This window comes from Pan troglodytes, chromosome 5, assembly GCF_028858775.2.
Source record: "Pan troglodytes isolate AG18354 chromosome 5, NHGRI_mPanTro3-v2.0_pri, whole genome shotgun sequence".
Lineage (NCBI taxonomy): Eukaryota > Metazoa > Chordata > Mammalia > Primates > Hominidae > Pan > Pan troglodytes.
In genome coordinates, this window is record NC_072403.2 from 139,784,800 (window position 1) to 139,804,753 (window position 19,954).

Sequence of the window (19,954 nt, forward strand, 5' to 3'; positions counted from 1 at the left end):
GATGGCTACCAGGTGCTGGGAAGGGCAGTGGGAGGGCGATAGAGAGGGGTTGGTTGATTAATGGGTACAAAAACACAGTTAAAAGGAATAAGATCTAGTGTTTGGTAGTACAATAGGGTGACTATAGCTAAAAATAATTTACTGTATATTTCAAAACAACTAGAGTAGTGGAATTGGAATGTTCCTAACATGAAGAAATGGTAAAAGTTTGAGGCGATGAATAATATCCCCATTACTCTGATTTGATTATTACACACTGTATCAAAATATCACATGTATCCCATAAATATGTATATATATTATGTATCTATAAAAACGTTTTTAAAGTCTGTGAATATCTAAGCCAATTTAGGAAAAAAGGATTGAAAACAAGGGATTGGTCTATACATCATTTCTATATTAACACGTATTCCAAGGCCATAGTTACAAAAATAGTGTGTTTGGGGGCAGTTAAGAAAAAAAATAAACTAATGGAATAGAAGAGATATTTTAGAGACAGACTGATACAGAGGTGAACATATAATATGATTTGAAGGAGGCAACAAAAATCAATGGCGGAAAGATTGTCAGCTTAGCAAATGGTACCTGGAAATCAGGTGAACTGTATAGAGAAAACTAAAATTGGATCCCTGTACAATTCATAACATTGTCCTCCAAATAGACTAAAAACTAAATGCAAAATATGAAACCGTAAAGTTGATAAAAACAACATAGGAAAATATCTTTTTAAAGTAGACATAAAGAAAGATTTTTTACGTAAAGCCTAAAAAACACAAACCATGAGACAAAAAATGATTTGGGGCTGGCTTAGAAATAGAGACATCGACAATATGATTATACACGGCAAAACATAGTCTGATTCCAAAAATCAACTTACAAATTAGTTAAATAAAACTGTATACTAAGCTGATAACAGCCCATATCAATTAATCACCTGCAAGTATGTGTGTGTATATATATTTTATATATATATAATATATATATAAAAACTGGAGCTGACGTGTTAATCTTTCTTTTACTTTGCAACATAATATGTAATACATTATTTTGTCTATGAACAAGAAAGGCCTGCCTACCAACAGTTAAGTTATTTTCCTGGTAGTTTTGTCTTGATCTGATTCTACAACTGCTTCAATTCTACCACTCTTGAGGCCAGAAATACACCTACAGAATTATTAATTGTATTCTATGTATTCAAACTAACCATGTAAAGATTCTAGGCTGTATATTGGAGGTTATAATGTTCTTTTACCTGAATTAACATAGTGAGTTACACCAAAACTCACTCTCTTATTATTCAATAAGTTTAATTGAACTCTGAGTTTTCAACATCAATTTTTAAAAATTATCTTGTAGCAATAATTTCTATACCTTCAAATTAAAATTTTCATTATTTAAGGAATTTGGAGTTAGGCCACTACAGAGTGAGAAAAACATTGGTATAAGCAACATTTAGAAGCTAAAAGTTTGGGAAATATTTGGAAATACTTCTTTCTAAACACTGCCTTTGATAGTTGCTTTTGTTTTAGCAAGCTAAATTTTATTTTTTATATTGTGGAAACATAAATATTGATAACTAAATTTATTATTCTTGATTACAACCAATTTCAAAGCAAAGGCAGAAATAGTTCACCATTCAAGGCCTACAGAAAGCTCAAGAAGCTTCACTCAATTCCTTATTTCTGTCTGTCCCAGAGTCCTGTCTAGTTTCTCCCCTCTCCAACACCATTGGCTTTTGACGATTCATTGGTCAGTTCATTACTTTCTTTTGTGATCGCCTTTCCTTTACCAGAACTCACATATTCACTGTTAAAATTCCCCCCCTCCAATTTTCAAAAATGTATACTTTACAAGAATGTTCTAGTCAGTAAAGGTATTGGAGAGTGCTTACCTTCAAAATAGATGCCTGCCTGGATTTCTAGAACCCTGGGTAGGGTCCTGAGGTCAAGGGAGTGGACGAATTCTTCCAGTGATAATGCCATTGCTATGCCTTGGGTAGTTTGTAGACCTGGTGCTCACAGAAACTTGTGGCTTCTGGGTGACACTTGTCTGCAATTGCAGCCCCTGCTCACCATTTCTTCCTCAGGCAGGCAGGAATGTCACACTATAGCCAGAGTGGGGTGGAGTAGCTCTATGTGGGGAGGACAATGAAGAGGGAGGGGGGAAGCAGGAGACAAAAAAATGTTATAGCTCTTTTTGTTCACATTGTGGCTTCATTTCCTTCTGACATTGAAGTTGAACAGGATGGGGGTGGGGTGAACAGACACTGCCCAAAAAATGAGACGTGCTAAGTAGCGCATTCTGTCCTTTGTTAATCCAGGTGTGCATCTACTATGGTAGCAAAACTGAGGTCAGAGTTGCTTGTGGCTTGCCCACCAACAAAGAACAGGAACATAGGACTAAAGTCTAATCTTAAAAATGGCACCATGTGAATTCATTATCTCTCTAGTTCATTTCTAAAGCTTGGCTTTGTGCCTTATTTGCATACTGTCAGTGCCTTTACATTAAAATTGGTAATAAAAGTGCTTTGTGTCAGCTCTTTTTAGAATTCTGATAGTATACTCTGGAGAGAGTATCGAAACCACTTTTTATTCTTCCACATTAAAAATTTTGCTGAATCTTAAAGGAGGGTAGGGTAGGGATAGAATATGCAAAATGATACAGTAAATTAACAAAGTACATTAAAATGAGTTTTCTAATCTCTACACTATAGTAGAAAGTATTAAAATTACTTGTCAGGAAACCTGCGTTTTCTGGGTTTAGTTCTGCTTTTGATTTACAGGCTAACGTCAGCCTTGTCTTCTCTGATTTTCATTTGTTTTATTTACTAAATGGAGATGAAGTAGAAGAGTCCAATAAATTTTATAATTTCTTCCAAGTTCACAATTCCACAATTCTGATCTTATTGTTGAAATTTAGGAGGGGAAGTGATCAGCGTCAAAGGAAGCAGGAGAAACCTCATGAACATTGATCTCTTCAAAATCCTGCCCCTCTCTATTTTTTGCATGTAACTGAAACAATATTTAAAACATAAACAATTAAAGTTCGTAGTTCCTAAGTCTCTTTAAGGTAAAGTAGAAGAATATTGGTTGAGGCTGGGTACGGTGGCTCATACCTGTAGTCCCAGCACTTTAGGAGGCTGAGGTAGGAGAATTGCTTGAGCCCAAGAATTCAAAACCAGCCTGGGCAACATAGTGAGACTTTGTCTCTACAAAAAAATTAAAAAATTAGCCAGGCATGGTGGCACATGCCTGTAGTCCCAGCTGTGAGGAGGCTGAGGAAGGAGGATCACTTGAGCCCAGGAGTTTGAGGCTGCAGTGAGTTGTGAACATGCCACTGCATTCCAGGCTGAATGACACAGCAAGACCCTGTCTCAAAAAAAAAAAAAAAAAAAAAAGAATACTGGTTGGTATGTATACACTTGAAAGATGACAGGAATCTACATGTTTTCTTTAGTAACCAAACCCAGGCGCTTATCTATTAACTGTTTTGGCCTTAGGCTGCAGAGAGCATAGCCACATACAGAGGGTCAGGGGACATCTCAGTTCTACCATGGCCATCATGTAAATGACCTAAAAAGATAAAAACTGCCTAGTTTTGATATGGAGCTTATAAAACTGTTTCAACTCTTTGTAATCCTATTTGACATTTTCAATAATCAGTCCAGCTTCATTTCTTTCTTTATAAAAGCAGAATTTACGATTGACCACATCAACAGGTTTACTATCATTAGATTCAAATTCCTCACTGGCAACTTTTTTGTCCAAAAATTTCCTACCCTTGATCTGTCTGCCTTCCATACCCTTCCCCACAGTTTACAGCCTAGTAGTGTATTTCATGTGGATGAATATATGAAAGAGGCTTCTGTGGACTGCTCCTTAAAAATTATGAATCCGTTAGAACTGATGCCACAATAAATTTCATTTGATATCTAATGCAAGCTGGATATCACTTATTTTTTTAATATTCCCAAGTCAAATTTCTATCCTACTAGCCAAACAGCCATTTCGTATCACCAATCTCTTACAATTACCTAGGCTCCATCTGCTTCTGCTCTCGCGACAGATGATGCTCTCTCTGTGATAATCTTCTTTGTATTCTCAGTCTTAATTAATGACACTGCTATTATCTTAGTTTCCCAAGCCGGAAGGCTTAGAATCATGTGAGATGCCATTTTTTTTCTCTAGCCGTTAAGTCCATCAGGCCCTATAGACGGCAATACTCAGTACCACTCACTCTGTCTTTGCTCTATATCCCCAATGCTACTGCTTTAGACCAGATCGTAATCACTTCTGACACGCAGGCAAAAAAATCCTGATGTGAGCAGCCAAGTGAAGGTTGACAAAGAAGAGCAATGAGTTCAAGAGTACTTGAATCATCAGGTAGTTAAATGAATTATTGAAGTTTGGTCATTAGAACAGCATGTTATAGGTATAATAATAGATTAACGAGAATTAAAAAAAAAACTAGACTGTATATAATAATTTACTATTTGAAAAAGGTGAAATTCCAAGGCAGTGGGAAAGAATGTTTTATTCAACAAATGGTTGTTAAATAATTGGGGAGAAAATTTCCCTAACTTTCCATGCAATACAATTAAAGTTAGATACATTTTAAAATTAAATTTAAATAAAAATAAACCAGAGGGGAAAAATAGGAAAATGTCTGGAAAAGGGTAAGAAAATAACTATTTCCGAGTAGTAATTGAAGGAAAAAACTAATAATATATTTGACAACTAACTTATGAAATACTCCTGTAAATCAAAAAGGAGTTTGAACAAAATAGAAAAAAAAAAAGCACATCCTTCAAATAAACAATGGCTTAGGTGGGTAAAGGCCACTTGTTAGTCAATATGCAAAATAAAAATGTTCAAAGACTTCTATTTCTGGCTATGAGCTTGTATCTGACCACGTTTTCTACCAAAGGCACCTAGAAGAGCTGTATACTTTTTTAAAAAGCTGTTTTAAGAAACAAGAGAGCTGTCAGGGTGCAGAACATGAGAGGCCAAGATCCTGTAAAGCAGAGCAGAACCATTAGAGGAACTCCATATTCTGCACTTCTTTTCCCTCAAGGCTTTTATGGGTTAGTAACTGGCACCAAGAGAGAGTCTGGAAAGGCAAAAACTGGTGGCTCAGGGGGAGAGAACCTGAGTTGAGTTTTTGGCAGTTTCACATAGCAAAAGAGACCAAAATAAATTGGACTTTGGGACATAGCAAGTCCTCCAGGAAAAGTCAGAGAAATGTATTGCTCAGCACCACTTTTTCCCCTTAAAAATTTTTTGCTCATCGAAAGCAGTACAGGGTTGATTGTATGAGACACAAACAAGAGCATGGTTGGTAGGAAGCTGAAGAAGCCAAGGAGTGATTTCAGCAGTCTTGCAGAACTGGGAAGCCAGGGCCAGCCAAGGAGGGAGCAGGAGTCGCAACAAATGCCTGTGTTCTCAGTTGGGGCTCCTGAAAGCTGCTTCCTAAGAGAAAGGGTTGCCTATAAATAGAACTAGCTTTACAAAAACTGAAGCTTAGACTAAAATTAGCTCAATCCCTCATTGGATTAAAGTGGTCTGCCCCTATTCTTGCTGCCAGATAGAAGCAAATGTAAATCCTCCTGTTGAGGAAAAGCAGCCAGAACTTCTGTAATATTTAAAAATACAACATCTATAATTAAGTATGAAATGAATGGGAATGCCAGAAGACAGGACAGAGAAAGACAGAGAGAAGGGAGACCACAGAAACAAACTCATGGGGTAATTCCGATATTGGAATTATTAGTCCTGCAATTTAAGATAATTTTGATAAACATGTTCAAAACTAGAAGACAAGAAGGAGAAAAGAACTGCCATCTATAGAAAGTATCGGATGAAAATTCTAGAGTTAAAAAATACAGTAACTGAAATTAAAAATTCAATAATTGGTTTTAACAGCAAATGGGACATACAGTAAGAGAGGATTGTTGAACTGGAAATGGGAGTGCAGGAAATATCTGCTCTCTCTCTTTCTCTCTCACTCTCTCTCTCGCTATCTATCTATCTCTGTCTCTTTCCAGAGAGATATTTCAGCCATAGTGGAAAGATCTTATATGTAAACTGAGTCCCAACGTGAGAGGAGAAATAATAGTGGGAGAAGAAATATTTTAAGAGATAATAGCTGAAGATTTTCCAAAGTTGAAAAAGGCATCAATCCATAGATTCAAGCCTTGCCAGCACCACCAAGGAGGATAAATGCAAAAGAAGGCACACTAAGGAACATCATACTAAAACGTTAAAAAGCCAAAGTCAAAGAGAATATCTTAAATGCACTCTGAAGAAAAGAAATTGTCACTTTCAAAGGATCACCAATAAGATGATAGCTGACTTACTAACAAAAACCAATAAGGGTAGAACACAATGGAATAGCATCATTAAAATGCTGAAAGAAAATAACTACCAACTTGATATTCTAAATCCAGAGACGCATGAAAGCAACAGCAAAATAAAGACATTTTCAGACAAACAAAAACGAAGAAAATTCATGACCAGTAAACTCTCACTAAAAGAAATACTATAAAGGGTGTTCTGCAGGCGAAAGTAAAATGATCTCAGACAGAAAGTCAAGACCACAGGAAGGAATGAAGAGGGTGAATATGTCAGTGAACTGAATATATTGAGTTCCCAAAACAATAATTAATGGCTTGTGGAGTTTTGAATATATTTGCACTATATATAGTTCATGCAATATATTGTAAAATATAGCAGTAATGCAAAAGCAAAACTGATAATGAAGTTAAAATGTTCTAAAGCACTAGGCTTCTAGAGAAGTTGCAAAAGTGATGTTTAATATCAGAGTTAAATAAATAAAAACACATGTAATTTCTAGGAAAGCCACTAAAAATGGTAAATGGATGATAAAATTAATTAATCCAAAAAAGACGAGAAAGAAAAGAAAAAGAACCTCAAAATTGCTAGCAAACAGTATGATGGTATACATAAACTCAATTATACTCTTAAAATAATTTAAATAAAATAAGATACAAATAAAAATTAAATAGTTTAATAGTTCAAGTAATAAACTAATGTTGGCAGATAACATTTAAACACATAAATCTACTTAAAAATATACAATTTAATTATAAGTTTATAGAAAGTCTAAAGATGAAAAAATGGGAAAATATATACCATAAGAAATTAAGCAAAAGAAAGCTCATGAAACTACATCAATATTACATCAATTAGATTTAAAGACAAGAAGGATTATAAAAGATAATAAGGTTATTTGTTTAATAATGAAAGGGTGACCAATTCTTAAAGAAAATTCACAGCTTTCAATAATATAGCTTCAAAATATCTAAAGCAAAATTGACCAAATGAATGGAATCAGAGTAAAAACCAACCTGACAGAAAAAGCAAATATTTATTTCATAAAATTCATACTGTTAATGGTGCAATGTTTAGTCACTCATCTATATTACAAACTGTTGTGATCTATCTTGAAATCAATTTGATGTAGCAATTTCACATTTAGATATAATCAGATACACACAAAGATTTATTTATACCATCAACTGAAGCATTTATTACTTTAATGACCAAAAAAAGGAGGAGAAAAGAAAAGAAAATGCATTTCACATTACCCTAATAATTCAAACAGGGAAGTTCCTGTTGAAAAAAAAATCTTGTGCTCACACCAGTCTTGTTACTACTTAATACATCTTCTTAAAATTTCTGCTAAAGAACAGAGATGGACTTGGCTATGAAATGATGATTAAATTATAGTTAGTATCATTATTGCCAATGATTTCTATCCCAAGAGAAGTATTGTTGAAAAGAAAAAGAAAAGAAAAATGGCTCAAAGCAAACTTTACGTAAGATACCAATTCGTTTGCTAAATTCTCTATAGCTGCTTTCCTAAAAAGTAAGTAGAACTGTCTGAATGTTAAAAAACAAACAAAAAAAAAATTCACAAGCAGAGAAATAAGCTTCAACAGTAGAGGCTTAAAACTATATTATAATATTTCAGTGCAATGTAATATTTCTTTGAGTAAAGAATAAACCCTTATCTCCAAGTAGATAGTATTGGAAAAAAACAAAAACGAAGAAATCTTAGAGATTATTCTGACTGGTATCTAAATCATTCATTCTCTGAAACTTTCTTTTCATTGTTTATTTCTAAAGAAGAAAAAATTAGGCTTATAGGAATCACTCCTGTGATTTTGGATTAACCAAAAGGTGCCATTTATTGGTTCGTCATTGAAAGGTTTACAGCATTTCTACCTACAAAATAAGCTTGCTCTGGGGAATCATACAATACCATTAGGGCATTAGGCTCGGATTTTTTTTTTTTTTTTTTTTTTTTTTTTTTGCATGAGCTACGTTTCAGGGATATCCTGCTGTTGTGTGACACCTGGCAGCTCAAGATTTGTATCTCATAGATTCAAGTGCAATGGAAGAGACTACCTTCTCCTAGTTATACCTGGAAAAGTCCCAGGATAAGCTGTGATTGATCCAACTTGGCTCACATGTATATGACTCAGCCAATCATTATGACTAGAAAATGAAATATGCTAATTTCCCATAATTTCAGGTTCACGGGCTCTACTTTGGATTTTATTAGGCAGTTGTCTCAGCTAAATCACAAAAAGTGTTGGAAGAGGAGATATATCAAAGGGAAATAAGTGAGCTAATTACCCAAAAGAGAAGGAATGGGTATGTGATAAACAAAATCATAGTACACCCACCATAAATGTTCCCAGTGCCATAAATGGCTTCCATTTGAAATACCTTGATCACCATTCTCTTCTGTCTCCAACCATATGTACATTCTTCTTTTTATTTTATTTTATTTTTTTGAGATGGAATCTTGCTCTGTTGCAGCACCCAGCTAATTTTTTATATTTTTAGTAAAGACGGGGTTTCATTCTTAATTTATAAGAATGAATATGAATGATTTTAATAACCTTGAAAGAAAATAAAATCCTACTATACACAACAATTTGTTTTGTCAAAATGCAACATGCAAAATGCAACCGCCTATGAGTGTGCTCATTCATCACCACCTGGTTTTCAAAGAAGCTCCTGCCTCCCGGCACTTTTAGTTTCCTTTTGAATAAAACTCAATGTAGGATTCATGTTTCTTCCCATGTAAGTTTCTTTTTTGATCATCCTTTTTTCTAAATTAATGTTTAATTGTCCTTTCAGCAAACCACTGAACTCTTCCTCTATGCTTGTCATTATACAAGGCACTGAGAATATAAGCCCTTAGAGACATTACATTTTAGCCGACCATGCCCACAAGTTAAGAATCACAATCCAATGTATACAGTTCAGGAACTTCAAGAATTAGGAAGGGGTCTCCCCAGGAAGAGTGTTCCTCAGATTAATCTTAAAGGGTAAAAAGCAGTCAGGTAGATGAGCCTGCTCACCATGAGGAGACTTGACTCAACTGAGTCGATCTGCGTATTTTTTTACACTCAGTTCTGCCTACTGCTCGGTGCCACAGAACAGGAGCACAGGTTGAAATGTCTTGCAAAGTGCAATGTGAATGTTGGTGTTACCGTATGAATTATGCCCTGACATTTTCCCTTGCTGTAGGACTCAACCTTTCCTCAGAACCATGAAATAAAAAATGAAGCCCTTATATTCATAAGAGATTTTCCAGTTTTTCCCTTTAAATGGCGGAGGTCCTGTGATGTAACTCTAACATTTTCCTCTGACTTTTATATAGCATTTGTGAAAAGCTTAACTGCAATATGTCTGTAGAAAGGGTATGCCCACTTTAACAGCTCTTTTCTCTTTTCTCTTTTTTTTTTTTCGCATTTGTTATCTCTTATAACTGAGAGAAACTCAAAGATGCCATTTGCGTTTTGATGTGCTAACATTTTAGAGCCTCACAGAAACAATTCAGTCCTGTATTATTAAAAGTAGAGCTTAAAACATTTAAAACAGTTATCTATTACAAATTAAGCACTGATAAGTTGCCAATTGCTTACAAAAAATCAACTTTCCTTTTAGATTTCAGACCTAAAAATTAAATAATATATTAAGTATATATATTACAAAAATAAAATATTAAAATATGCATTAAATACAAATTATCTAGTTTAGTAAATTCAACTTAGGATATGTATTTATTTAACCCAAGTTAGTTTATTGGGCAACAGACCATTTGCTTAACCTGACAAATGTATACATGAAACTGTGAGTTACAAATAACTTTTTTTCACCTGGTGCCACTAGACTGAGCCGGGGAAGTTACTCGGTGATATGGTTTGATTCTGTGTCCCCACCTAAGACTCACCTTGAATTGTAATAATACCCACATGTCAAGAGTGGGACCAGGTAGAGACAATCGAATCATGGGGGCAGTTTCATCATGCTGTTCTCATGATAGTGAGTGAGTTCTCACGAGATCTGATGGTTTTATAAGGAGCTTCCCCCTTCACTTGGCACTCATTCTCGTTCATGCTGCCATGTGAAGAAGGACATGTTTGCTTTGCCTTCCACCATGATTGTAAGTTTCCTGAGGCTTCCCCAGCCCTGTGGAACTGTGAATCAATTAAACCTCTTTCCTTTATAAATTAGCTAGTCTTGGGTATCCTTATAGCAGCATGAGAGCAGACTAATACACTTGGTAACCAAAGCTTTGTAATATTAACAGTATATTTAACAGTTCCAGTCAAATGAATTACTGGGAAAAGTAATAGAGATGGCAACAAAAACAAACACACAAACATAAAACAACAACTATACACACACAAAGGAGAATGGTGATGGATGCAGGTTGGTCAGGATTCTTATTTCCACAGTGTTTTAAAAACCTGAAGAACCTACTTTGTTCACTTGATACATCAGCAATACATGGTTGAGGACATTTTGTTTCTCAAAAGTACTCCTATTTTACAAACTAAGATAATGATACACAATTTGCCTGAGATAATTTTCAAAGTTGGAAAAGTCATAGATCCAGTAACAGAAAAACCTGGGCAGGAACTATTACACTTACCCACAAAATTTAATCTCTTGAGAAACTCTCAGTAAAAAAAAATCTCAAAGGGATTGAAAAGGTAGCAACAGAAGAGACTTATAGATTCACTTTATAGAAAAATAATAGCTTTAGCTTTCATTATTTTCTAGTGCATCTAATTTCCTTTTTAAATATATAAACTAGCTAAGACTAAGTAAAAGGCTTGTTATAGATGATTTTTTTAATAAAGAATTACAGTCATAGTTCAGACTACCTTCTCAGTGTCTCTTTTTTCCAATTAAACTCTGAGAGCATTGCAACAAGCCTCATCATTTTGTAAGCTCATTGTCTTAGAAGATGTATTTATTTCATTCTTAGGAATTACATATTTATCTTTAAGAATTTGTTATTAGGGAAGAAAATTCTTGCTATAAACAGTTACAATCTCATTACGTAAGTATTGTTTTCTGATAGCAAGTATTCAAAAGTAATTGAATATTTTTATCCATTCCCACAATGTTATTTCCAGAATAAAGCTCTCTGAATAGAGCCAGGAAATGGAGAATCTGTTTCTACTATCACCATGCCTTAGGGAAGATAAATTAGATGACTGTACATTTGAAATGGAGTTTATAAAATACAGCAACCATAATTTTTTAAAATAATTATTTGAGAATAGGTTATAGAATCATAGAAAAGTTGCAGAGATAGTACAGAGATTTCCTGTATACCCATACAAACACCTGTTTCCTTTATTTTAACACTTTACATTATGATGGTGCATTTGTCACAATGTAGAAGCCAATATTGAGATATTATTATTATTAGCTAAACTTCATACTTCACTAAAATTTTATTAGATTTTGCTAACGTCATTTTTCCTTTTTAGGATCCCATTCAGGATACCCCATTGCCTTTGGCCATTATGTCTCCCTAGGCTCCTGGGAGCTGTGGTAGTTTCTCAGACATTCCTTGTTTCTGATGACCTTGACAATTTGAGGGATACTGGTTAGGCATTTTGTAGAATGTGCCTCAATTTCAGTTTGTCTGATGTTTTTCTCATGGTTCACCTTGTGTTATGGGTTTGGGGAGGAAGACCACAGAGGTAAATTACAGTTCTCATTCTGTCATATCAAAATTATAGGCTATCAACATAATCTATCACTGATAATGTTAACTTTATCTGACTAAGGTAGTGTTTGCCAAGTTTCTCCACAGTATTGTTACCTTTCCCCTCTTTTCACACTGTTCTCCATGAAAACAAGTCATTAAGTGTAGCCTACACTAAAAGGGGAGGAACTTACACTGTAGCTCCTTGAGGGAGGAATATCTACGTAAGTAATTTGGAGAATTTTAAAGGAGATATTTCTGTCTTCTCCTTCATTTATTTATTTATTTATTTATTTAATCATGAGTTTATTTATATCAGCATGGGTTTATGGATATATATATTATATATATCCATGAATATTTTATACATATCCATGGATATATATTTTATACTTTAAGTTATAATCTAATACTACTTTTAAAACTTATTTTGTGCTCAAATTGTTTCAGCTTTGATCACTGTATACACACACATATAAATATTTCTACATGTATTCATCTGTATTTATATAAGAATGTAAACATAAGTTCATACTGATATTGCCTACTCTAATCCAATACTACATGGTTCATTCTAGCCTTCCTCCTTGGCTTATTTCTATCCTTCCACTCCAGTTGTGGGGTTTGGGAACCTCTGCCTACATTTCAAAGGATGTATGGAAATGCCAGGATGTCCAGGCAGAAGTTTACCGTGGAGGCAGAAGCCTTATGGAGAACTTTGCTAGGGCAGTGCAGAAGGGAAATGTGGGGAGGGAGCCCCCACACAGAGTCCCCACTGGGACACTGCCTGGTGGCGCTATAAGAAGGGGGCAATTGTCCTTCAGACCCCAGAATGGTAGATCCACCAACAGCTTGCAACGCACACCTAGAAAAGCCACAGATATTGTGTAGAATGTGCCTCAATTTCAGTTTGTCTGATGTTTTTCTCATGGTTCACCTTGGGTTATGGGTTTGCAGCTGGTGAAAGCAGCCAGAAGATGGGAAGTACCCTGCAAAGTCATGGGGCAGAGCTACCCAAGGCTACAGGAACCCACCTCTTGCATCAGCATGATCTGGATGTGAGACATGGTGTCAAAGGAAATCATTTTGGAACTTTAAGGTTTAATGACTGCCCTATTGGATTTTAGACTTGCATGAGACCTGTAACCCCTTTGTTTTGGCCAATTTCTCCCATTTAAAATAGGTGTATTTACTCAATGTTTCTACCCCCATAGTACCTAGGAAGTAACTAAATTGCCTTTGATTTTACAGGCTCATAAGTGGAGGGAACTTGCCTTGTTTCAGATGAGGCCGAAACTGCTATTACAAAATTGTAACTGAGACAGTGAAAGAGATTTGACTAACTCCATCTTGCTTCTAACCTCCAAGCTGTCCTTGTTCATTCCTGGGAGTAGGCTGAGTTAACTTTGGGAGGAAATTTGGAAGTCAATCTGCATCTTACTCAAGTTCTGAGTCACATATGTAGGCTGAGATAATTGAAGAGCTGTGTAAGTTACCTTGTTATTTCCAAGCTTCCATATTATTTTAGACCCAGGGATGACTTGTAACCAGAATTGGTCTGAGAAGTGCCGTGAGAAACCGAAACCTGTCTTTGAGAATTCTCAAACCTCTTAATCTGGAATATGACCTACTTCTATGGCCTAACTTAAATTATTAATACACATAATACACAACTGAAAAAAGTTTAAAGGTGTTAAGCAAATGTAAGAGGAAAATCTATAATCTTCCTGAAAATATGACAAATTTTGTACACCTGTTTGTATTTTATAATAGTGCCTGTAGGCCAAATGCTGTTTGTTTTGCCTTACAAAGTCCAACTGCTTTAATGTTGAAGTTAAAACCTCCAGATCTTAGCCTGAATTCCAATGCTTCTACCATGAATCTTCTCGTCTAAGCAAAGTGGATGACTTACTCTTCCAGATCTGTATCCCTAATGCAGTGAGAAAAGATTGTTATGAATTACTTTTCTCAGGGGTCTGACTAGGATATTTTTCCATGCCTGAATGACATCAGTGGCCAAGTGAACGTAATGCTCTGCTGGCCAGATTAGGTCACAGGACCATTATGACATTGGACATGAAATGCCTGGACATAGAGCAGAGCATCAAGTAATCCCTCATAAAGAGGAAATAGATACTGGATGGAAAAAAAAAGTATCTTATACTCATCACTTAAGTTCTAGTTCCTTTACCTCTATGAAGCCTTTTCTAATCTTTATATTATTTTCACAATTCTCTCTTCCTTTTCAGTTTCCATTCGCTGAATATTTATTATGTGTCCATTTGCATGCTTTTTCCTTTGTTCCTGAATTCTACATTTAGGGAAAGGAGATTTGGGTCTACTTTGATTGGATGCACTCAATAGCTCCAAATACCTTCACCAGCACTATGCTAAGAAATGTTTTCAAAAAAAACAAATGAATGGACTTGACATATTTGTTGTATTTAATTGAATAATCTGAAACTGAACCAGGTTAAATTCTACCTACATTCTTACCTTCTCCTCCCCAAGATGACAGAATAGAATCATGACCAGACCTGGACACAGGCCAATGTTAGAGTGTTTGTCTCACTGAGAGATTTCTCCGTTGAAGTAAACTGTAAATTCAGGCTTTTAATCACCAAAGCATTATTTAATTTGTATTTGAAGTAAATATGAACTTCATAAATAAGCTGAATATTTTTCTCTTGTATAACATTTTACAGTTCATGCATTAGAATTCAATCACAAGTACTCTATTTTAGAATACCAGTATTGATTGGAAATGATGATCAAGGACTGTGTGCTTGCTAGAACTTAATTGGGAGAAAATATTGCTCCTAAACGCCTTAGCAAACAGCACATAAAATGGTGGAGGCCAAGTCTTATACAGGTTGAGAATTTATCTGATATGCTTGGGACAAAAAATGATTCAGATTCTTTTAAGATTTTGGAATATTTCCATATACATAATGAAATATCTTGGGGATGGGGCCCAAGTTTAAATACAAAGTTTATTATGTTTTGTAGACACCTTATACACATAACCTGAATGTAATTTTATACAATATTTTTAATAATTTTGTGCATGAAACAAAGTTTTGAATGAGTTTTGACTTCAACGTGAGGCTAGACTTGTAATTTTCCACTGTGTTGTCATGTTGATGCTCAAAAAGTTTCAGATTTTGGAGCATTTTGGATTTTTGGATTTGCAGATCAGAAATGCTCAACCTGTATTGCTCTCCTGGAAACGCATGTCTGTGAAGATACTAAGAAAAACATAGATTTTCTTTTTCTTGCCACTTTGTAAATTCCTAAGGGACGATTTCATTACGAAACATAGTCATGTGTCACTTAACAATGAGATATGTTCTGAGAAATGCATCCTCAGGCAATTTCATTGTTGCGTTAATCATACAGTGTGCTTACACAAACCTAGGTGTGTACTTTTACTGCACACCTAGGCCATCAGGTATAGCCTATTGCTCCTAGGCTACAAGCCTGTATAGCATGTTACTGTCTGAATGATGTAGGCAACTGTAACACAGTGGTGTTTTTGTGTCTAGACATATCTAAACATAGAAAAAGGCACAGTGTAAACATGGTATTATAATCTTAAGGGACTACCATCACATATGTAGTCCATTGTTGACCAAACATTAATATAAGGAATGAAAGGAACTTTCAAATGTATGTAAACGACATTTGCCGCCTTTGTTCCCACTTTACAGTAAAGTTACATGCTTTTCTACAGTAGAGCCAGGAGGTAACTATATAATCTTCATAAAGTTCTATTTTGTTTGAAACAAAGTAATATTACAGATAAAGTGCCAAGTAAAATATTTTATGTGTACATGCTATGGTTATCACAACAGTAATTGACCAGAAACACACTTTGACCTGATTTTACATATTACTAGTGAATCTGAAAAGCTGTTAATTATTGATATTGAACCATTTTTAGAATCAAGTTTATATAATTTTAATCTTACACAGATTGAGGTCCCATTGTAACAGTTCGTCATTGATGGATCCATTTTTGTCCTATTTTTAGGAAATTTACTTTTAGAAGAACCACAGAAAACACTTTTGAAGCTTTTACTGGGGTGTGGAAGGAGGTTTATCATACTTCCCCTTTGGAAAAAAAACAAAATTGAAAACAGACATAGAAGCAAAATGATGACAGTATAGTATCATTTTGTTGTTGTTTGTTTGTTTGTTTTGGTACAACTAGGCTAAAGAACATACATATAATCATGCGCTAAAGACCATATATGAAATTATGGGCTAAAATTGGCGCTTCCAACCACTATCCCCTAAGTTTGTGGCTTGGTATTGACAGCTGAAAGAGTTGAATTTCCAGATTCTACACTTAGGAACATTCACAGACTTCACAGGCCTTGTTCGGGCCTATTGCTATTGGGCCCTGATTTGGTCATACTTACTAAGTAAAGGCAGGGCAAATAAAGATGATGGGCTCTGTACTCTGCTTGGGGCAGGAGGGGGCTAGGGGTGGGGAGAGAGAGGGTCAGAGAGAAAGAGAGAGAGAGAGAGAGAGAACTTGAGCTACACATAAACCTTAATACCAATTGTGCCAGAAAAGAAACTTCTCAGGTAGAAGCACATGAGAAAAAAGAATGAGCAGCTGGGTGTGGTGGCTCACGCCTGTAATCCCAGCACTTTGGGAGGCCAAGGAGGGTGGAACACCAGAGGTCAGAAGTTTGAGACCAGCCTGCCCAACATGATGAAACCCCGTCTCTACTAAAAATACAAAAATTAGTCAGGCGTGGTGGCACACGCCTGTAATCCCAGCTACTCGGGAGGCTGAGGCAGGAGAATCATTTGAACCCAGGAGGCAGAGGTTGCAGTGAGCCGAGATTGTGCCACCACAATCCAGCCTTGGTGACAGAGCAACACTCCGTCTCAAAACTAATAATAAAAGAAAAAAGAATGAGCAAATTTGTTTTTTCCCCCTAAAACTAGGTGTCAGAACTTTCTATTTTTTGGGCAATGCAAGTCTGCCCAAAGTTACAAAATTAACCCTATATTTGTTTAATTAAAAATATGATTTTATATTACGAGACCTAGAGAAAGAGTTAGAAAAAGTTTAATTTTTTTATATTATAATTAAATATCTCTATGAAAAAAATAAACCTAGGGAATGAGTTAGAAATAATTATATAGATATGTATGTATATGTATATATGCACATATATATTTATAATAAAATACTTTTATTGAAAACAATTATGGCTATATTACAATAAAAAGTCACTGCCCACCCAGTCCCCACCACTGTCCTCCATCAAACCCCAATTTTTGTTTGTGGTTCCTCCTGTCATGGCAGAGAGGCAACTGAAATTCTGCCTGGGATAAGGTGAAGATGATTAATGGTGCCTTCCTATCCCAACCTCTGTTCACTGCAATGGTTGACACAGAGGTCCTTCTGCCTGGTTTAAGAGGGGCATGATCAAAGCTAGAACTGTATCCTCTCTGTGGGAAACTTAAATGGGTACAGTAAGACAAAGAGAGTAAGAAAAATAAAATGGATAGAATTTATTCATTTCAGTGGCTGACAATGCTCAGACAAAATAGTGAATTACTGCTTGCTGTGCTGTTGGATTCTAAATCTCATACCTCCATATTCTGGCAGAGCCAGTGAACTCTCTAATATCCATAAAATAAATTTCCTTTTTGCTTAAGCCAGAGTCGGTTTCTGTTGCTCACAGCCAAGGACCTCAATAATGTACTACCAGGGAATTATTTCCGATTGCTTTGAGTCACAGGACAAGCTATTAGGCTGGTGCAAAAGTTGTTGTAGTTTTAAAAACACACTAAAAGTAATGGCAAAACCACAATAGAAACTATTATGTTAATGGACAGTACACTTAGGCTCAAGTCCACTGACAAGCATCAGAAACTTCAAGATTAGGACTAGAATCAAAGAGTTTGCTTTTGCAAAAGGATTGATGTTAAAATTTAGTCTATAGGGTCTAGAAAAAGGGAATGGAGAAAAACAAACCAAAAAAGCTTTTAAGAGTTGTATTTCCACAGAAAACTAAGCTTGACAAAGTACTGGATTATTCAGTTGCTAAGATCTTCCCGAGTCTCACAAACTATAGCAGAAAGATTACAAAATGGGTTGGTCCTCAACACTATCTGAGATGTAGGTGGAAGTCAAAGAGAGAGCAGAATGGAGTCAGTCCCCCAGTTACATTTTGGGTCGGTAGGCAGGCAATAGATGCTTCTAGTAACAACTTCTATATCAATTAGGATCCTTTGGTTGCAAGCTACATAAACCAACAATAATTAAAGAAATGTGGGGAATTTATTGGATGAATAAGATATACAGAATTGATAGGATGCTGAAAACAGGACAGGAACCGGGGCAGTAGAATCTGGAATGTGTGATTACTGAACCTAGCCTTTCACATTAACTCCAAAATCAGCAGTGAGAAGTGCTTCCTTGTGTCAAAGTTCCTCTTGATGACCATTGTTTTAGGTACTTTTAATCTATCTGCCCAGCTCCTAGTCATGAGAATTCTCCTTCTCTTGGAGTAATCAGCAGGGATGTCCCTTTCAGCCACAGTTATATCATCTGATCACTTTCAAGACCATGGTTAGTTGAAGAGAGACCAACACCTGAAACAAGCAGGGCCAATCACGTTCTCTTCCCCAGAAATTTAGAATTTGAACTAAAAGATATATTGGAAATCAGAAATTGTGTCATTAAAGATAAAACTTCTGAAGAACTAGCCACAAATTCCTGCTTCTGAGGAAGCTGTTACTTTCCCTGACTTCCTCATTCTAAGAGCCTAGTGGCTCAGCATTTCCTTGGATTCCATGAGATATAATAGGTTTCTAATAAATTTTTCCTTTCTACTTACATTTGCATATGTCAGCTTATTTCACTTTTATCTGAGAGAGCCCTAATCAATACACTGTAGTAAAAGTCCTCATTGCAAGGATAAGTATAGATTTTTAAGAATCATGTACAATTAGAGTAAATTTGGAAGTCATTCTTCTTTAGCTATATTCTTGGATAGGTCCTAATCCCAGCATAGAGAGTGGCCCATTAATAACTAAACACTGAAGGCTCCAAGGCACAGACTTGCAACATTAAAAATAAACAAACCCAGGCATAACGCATGCCTGCAATTAGCATTCTAATCCTAAAGAAAGATAATTTAAGGATTATCAACTTGACCCTGCTGGTAACTAATATTTTTCAGAGAAATTTTCTTCTAGACTAAGTCTTTATAACTGACCATTTAAAGCAAGAAAACCCTGAGAGTATATACATAATTAGAGATAGCCCTGGCCCATAAAATCTTATGCAAGAGGTATTATCCCACAAAGAGCTGTACCTTTGATCAGAGAAGCTGATGTTAATGATCATTATCTGCGTAAGAGCACTGGAGCATCCCAGGTGTTTTCCTCCTCTCCTGTAGAAAATAAGGGATCCAGGAAGAGCCTCTCACCCCTACCCACCAGCCAAAGAGACTAATGCAAATATAAATCTCGTAATTGTAAGTATAAACCTTGAGTCTGCAGAACACTTTATTTGTGAACCTGTTGTGTCTACAAAGTGGGTGGGGCTTCTAAATTTTGATGTGGTTAAACCCATGTCGTACCAGATTCAGTATTTCCTGCAATGCTAGCTGGAAATAACAGCAACCAATTCCAGTTATTTAACCTAAAGATTAAAATTATTACAAGAGTTCAGAATTGTTTAAAGCCAAGCATGCTGTTGTGGATCAGGTAAAAACTGGAACCACACATTGAAAGCCTTCTGGAACTTGAAGTGTGCTGTCTCCGTCTTTCTTTTTTTGTTTTCTCTGTATGTCATGAAAGAGCCTAAGTAGCTTCCCCACATTCACTCAGCTAGTTTGTAATAGAGCTGAAAGTGAAATCCAAACCTTTTGACTTT

The 19,954-nt window shown here is 35.7% G+C and overlaps 1 protein-coding gene across 6 annotated transcripts in view; it reads right to left on the reverse strand.

Annotated features, from left to right (window-relative positions):
* THEMIS (thymocyte selection associated) overlaps positions 1-19,566 on the reverse strand; it is a 232,673-nt gene extending 213,107 nt beyond the window's left edge. For 2 of the 6 annotated variants that reach the window (XM_054686292.2, XM_016956286.3), the window contains exon 1: positions 1,892-2,382. In XM_054686292.2, coding sequence (XP_054542267.1) covers positions 1,892-1,982 — 91 coding nt within the window. In that variant the 5' untranslated portion in view covers positions 1,983-2,382. Of the gene's footprint in view, positions 1-1,891; positions 2,472-19,391 lie in introns of those variants that run through there. The other 4 variants (XM_016956282.3, XM_063813450.1, XM_009451964.4 and 1 more) reach the window with 4 other exon arrangements.
* Positions 19,567-19,954: the final 388 nt, after the last annotated feature.